This window comes from Eimeria mitis, genomic scaffold (genome assembly GCF_000499745.2).
Source record: "Eimeria mitis Houghton genomic scaffold, Emh_scaff675, whole genome shotgun sequence".
NCBI classification, from domain to species: Eukaryota; Apicomplexa; class Conoidasida; order Eucoccidiorida; family Eimeriidae; genus Eimeria; species Eimeria mitis.
In genome coordinates, this window is record NW_013574866.1 from 8,073 (window position 1) to 11,307 (window position 3,235).

Here is a 3,235-nt window from a genome sequence, read left to right on the forward strand (position 1 = left end):
GTTTCTGTCTCTGTATCTGTCTCCTTTTCTCTGCATGCAGCGAACGCCTGGGGGTGCTGGAGACTTTGTCTCTCGAGCGTCCGGCTGGGCGCCGCGTAGTCTCCTTAAGCAGCAGCAACAGCATTGGCAGCAGCAGACAGCAATCTATGGGGGCCCCAGGTCAGGGCCCCCAGGAGAGCAGCAGCAGCAGCAGCAACAACAACAGCAGCAGCAACACGGGTGCATGCAATGAGGGTGAGGATCAGTCTGGATTGAATCTGAGTGGGGATGACGAAGCAGCATTTGCTGCTGCAGCAGCAGCAGCAGCAGCAGCAGCAAACCAAGGTGACCCTAGACACCCAGGCTCTCTCCCAGGCTTTGTCCACTGGTTAGCTCGCCTAGAAGTCTTAGAGGCCCTTCGCTGTATCTTTCGCGATGATGTCTCCTTCTCCGTCAACAGCAACACAAAGATAGAAGCCATGATGGTCCTCAAGGTGCGAAACAGCTGCTGCAGCAAAGTATATATCTAGCCATACCCATGCATGCACGCATGCATGCATGCATNNGCATGCATTGAGGCCTCCACCATATCCATGCAAACATCCTAGCACCGCTAGTCATAGCCATGCATGCATGCATGCATGCATGCAAGTATGCATGCATGCATGCATGCATGCGGGTTTGTTTTTCTTTCTGTTAAAGCCCCACAGACAGCCAGACATACAGACGGCCAGAGAGCCGGCCAGCGGCATATACACCGCATTCACACACCCGGAGTTTATCGTGCTGCTGCTCAGCAGCAGCAGAAGCAATGAATGAAGCTGCATGCGGCTGTGTTTGGGGCTGCATGCGGTTGCAGGCTCTGCTGCGGAGATACCGACAAGAGAGAAGACAGCAGCTAGCCAACGCCGAGGTCCCCTCTGCCAGTACGTCTTCATCCTAGCTAGCTATACTAGCTAGCTAGCTAGCTACAGCAGCTAGCTGGCTAGCTAGCTAGCTAGCTACACCAGCCAGCTGGCTAGCTAGCTAGCTAGCTATAGCAGCTAGCTGGCTAGGTAGCTAGCCAGCTATAGTAGCTAGCTGGCTAGCTAGCTAGCTAGCCGCTTGTGAGTGGGCTGTGCTGCAGGCTCAGCTGCTGGTATGAACTGCGGGGCTGGGCGGTCCCCCTGCATGCCTGCAGACAGGCGCATGCGGCGTAAATCTTTCCGGTGATAGATATTAAATAAATAAGTGCATGCAAAAGAAGAAAACATGAAGGTGACCAGTGGTCCTAGGGTAACCAGTGGTCCGGACCACTCCTCGCAAAGAAAAAAAAAAGAACCTGCAGCTGCAGATGCCACACACACGCAGCAACGATGCCTCTGCAAGCCCCATGTGCATGCATGCATGCACTTCTGCATGCATGCATGCACTTCTGCATGCATGCATCTTTGGGGCCAGGAGCCCCCCCAACACCAGAGTGACAGAACGGCTTAATTTTTGTATCTAGCGCCATCAACACTCCCACTATATATATATATATATATATATATACATATATATATATATATATATATATATATATATATATATATATATATATATTTATATGTATGTTAGCTGAAGAGGCGCAACCTTTCTGATAGAGGAGAGGTAGAGAAGGATGCAGCAAATATCTAGGGTTTAGGGTTTAGGGTTTGCTGTCTGTTGAGAGACGCGTGAATATGCATGCATGCATGCATGCATGCATGCATGCACTTTTGCATGCACAGGATTTAGGGTTAACAGCAGAGGCACTCTGCCTTCTAACCACCATTAGGGTTTAGGGTTTAGGGTTTAGGGTTTAGCCAACAACCGAAAAGAGGCTGCGTGTCCCCCTAAATGCCTTGCTGCTGCAGCCGCAGGAGCTGCACGTACACTGCATGCTTGTGCAGTGGCGTTGCATGCATGCAGTAGCAGCAGCAGCAGCAGCAGAAGCAGCAATTGCAGCAACAACTCCAGCACTGCAGCAGACAAAGCTGCTGCCTATCTGGCGGCAACCGTTACCTGCCGCTGCTGCTGCTGCTGTAGCCGCTGCTTCAAGACATATCCCCTCCCCTTGGCTCTATTAAAACTGAGGTCTTCTGCTTCCTTCAGCCATCGTATGCAGGACCCAGCTAGCTAGCTAACTACCGGGCTGGCTAGCTAGCCACACCCAGCCAGCTGGCTAGCTAGCTAGCTAGCTATCAACACCCAGCTTGCTTGCTAGCCAGCTAGCTAGCTAGCTAGCTAGCTAGCTAGCTAGCTAGCCAAGGCCAGGCTGATGCCCGCTAAAAGAGTTAAAATGCTAGAGTCGCCGACACGAGATGAAAGAGTCGGCGGAAACAAAGACTCGGAGCCGCATGCATTGGGGCTGCACATGTCTTGCATGCATGCATGCATGCATGCATGCATGCATGGGGCTGCCGCAGTTGCGCAGCAGCATGCATGCTGCTGCTGCTGCTGCTGCTGCTGCTGTTGCTGTTGCTGCTGTTGCAAGCAGCTCAAGCAATCAGGTTAAGAAGCTCTTGTGTGGCCTCGCCAAGGGGGACGTCCGGGTATACACGTTCGTTGAGGGGCGGCAGCAGCTGCTGCAGCTGCTGCAGCTGCTGCAGCTGCTGCTTCAGCTGCTGCAGCGTCACGCCGTCAGTTAAGAGGGTTCCCGCACCCACAACACAATGATAGAATAGCTGCGGGTCTGTCTCCGATGCCATCAACTCCATCATCAACTCACACAGCTGCAGCAGCAACAGCAGCAGCAGCAACAGCAGCAGCAGCAGCAGCAGCAGCAGCAGCAGAAACAGCAACAAAGGATTAGTTCAGAGATGCACACTGCACGCTTAGCATCACGTGCAGCAGCAACGAAAACAGCAGCAACACCAACAGCACCAGAAACAGCAACAAAAACAACAACAACTGCAGCAGCAGCAGCAGCAGCAGCAGCAGCAGCAGCAGCAGCAGCAGCAGACCTCTACTTTGTGCTGCTGCGAGAGAGAGTTGGGGCCCAGAGCGTGGCAGGAGACAGCAATGTTCATGAGGAGACAGCTGAAGGCCTGACGGCACGGCCGCGAGTGAAACAGAGACAGAGCGGAGACACTTGTCTTTAGCGTGCTCAGCAGCTGCACACATACACAACAATACCTGCACATGCTGCTGCTGCTGCTGCTGCTCTTGCTGCTGCTGCTGCTGCTGCAGCAGCAGCAGCAAGGAACTCAAGCAAAGAGGAAGAGAGAACACGATGAATAAGCGCAGAGTCAAA

General features: G+C 53.0%; 2 protein-coding genes across 2 annotated transcripts in view; one reads left to right on the top strand and one right to left on the bottom strand.

The window, feature by feature from the left end:
• Positions 1-1,191, top strand: part of EMH_0019390 (uncharacterized protein) — a gene marked incomplete at both ends in the record, with an annotated part of 5,094 nt that extends 3,903 nt beyond the window's left edge. Inside the window, 3 exons of the mRNA XM_013501351.1 lie at positions 41-473; positions 839-905; positions 1,106-1,191. Of these exons, the coding sequence (XP_013356805.1) occupies positions 41-473; positions 839-905; positions 1,106-1,191 (586 nt within the window). The remainder of the gene's footprint in view (positions 1-40; positions 474-838; positions 906-1,105) is intronic.
• A 1,289-nt stretch (positions 1,192-2,480) lies between these two features.
• EMH_0019400 (uncharacterized protein) lies at positions 2,481-2,702 on the bottom strand (the record flags this gene model as incomplete). The annotated part of the gene is made up of 1 exon (XM_013501352.1): positions 2,481-2,702. One exon carries the CDS (start codon positions 2,700-2,702, stop codon positions 2,481-2,483), a length of 222 nt encoding a protein of 73 aa, XP_013356806.1.
• Between the last annotated feature and the right edge of the window lie 533 nt (positions 2,703-3,235).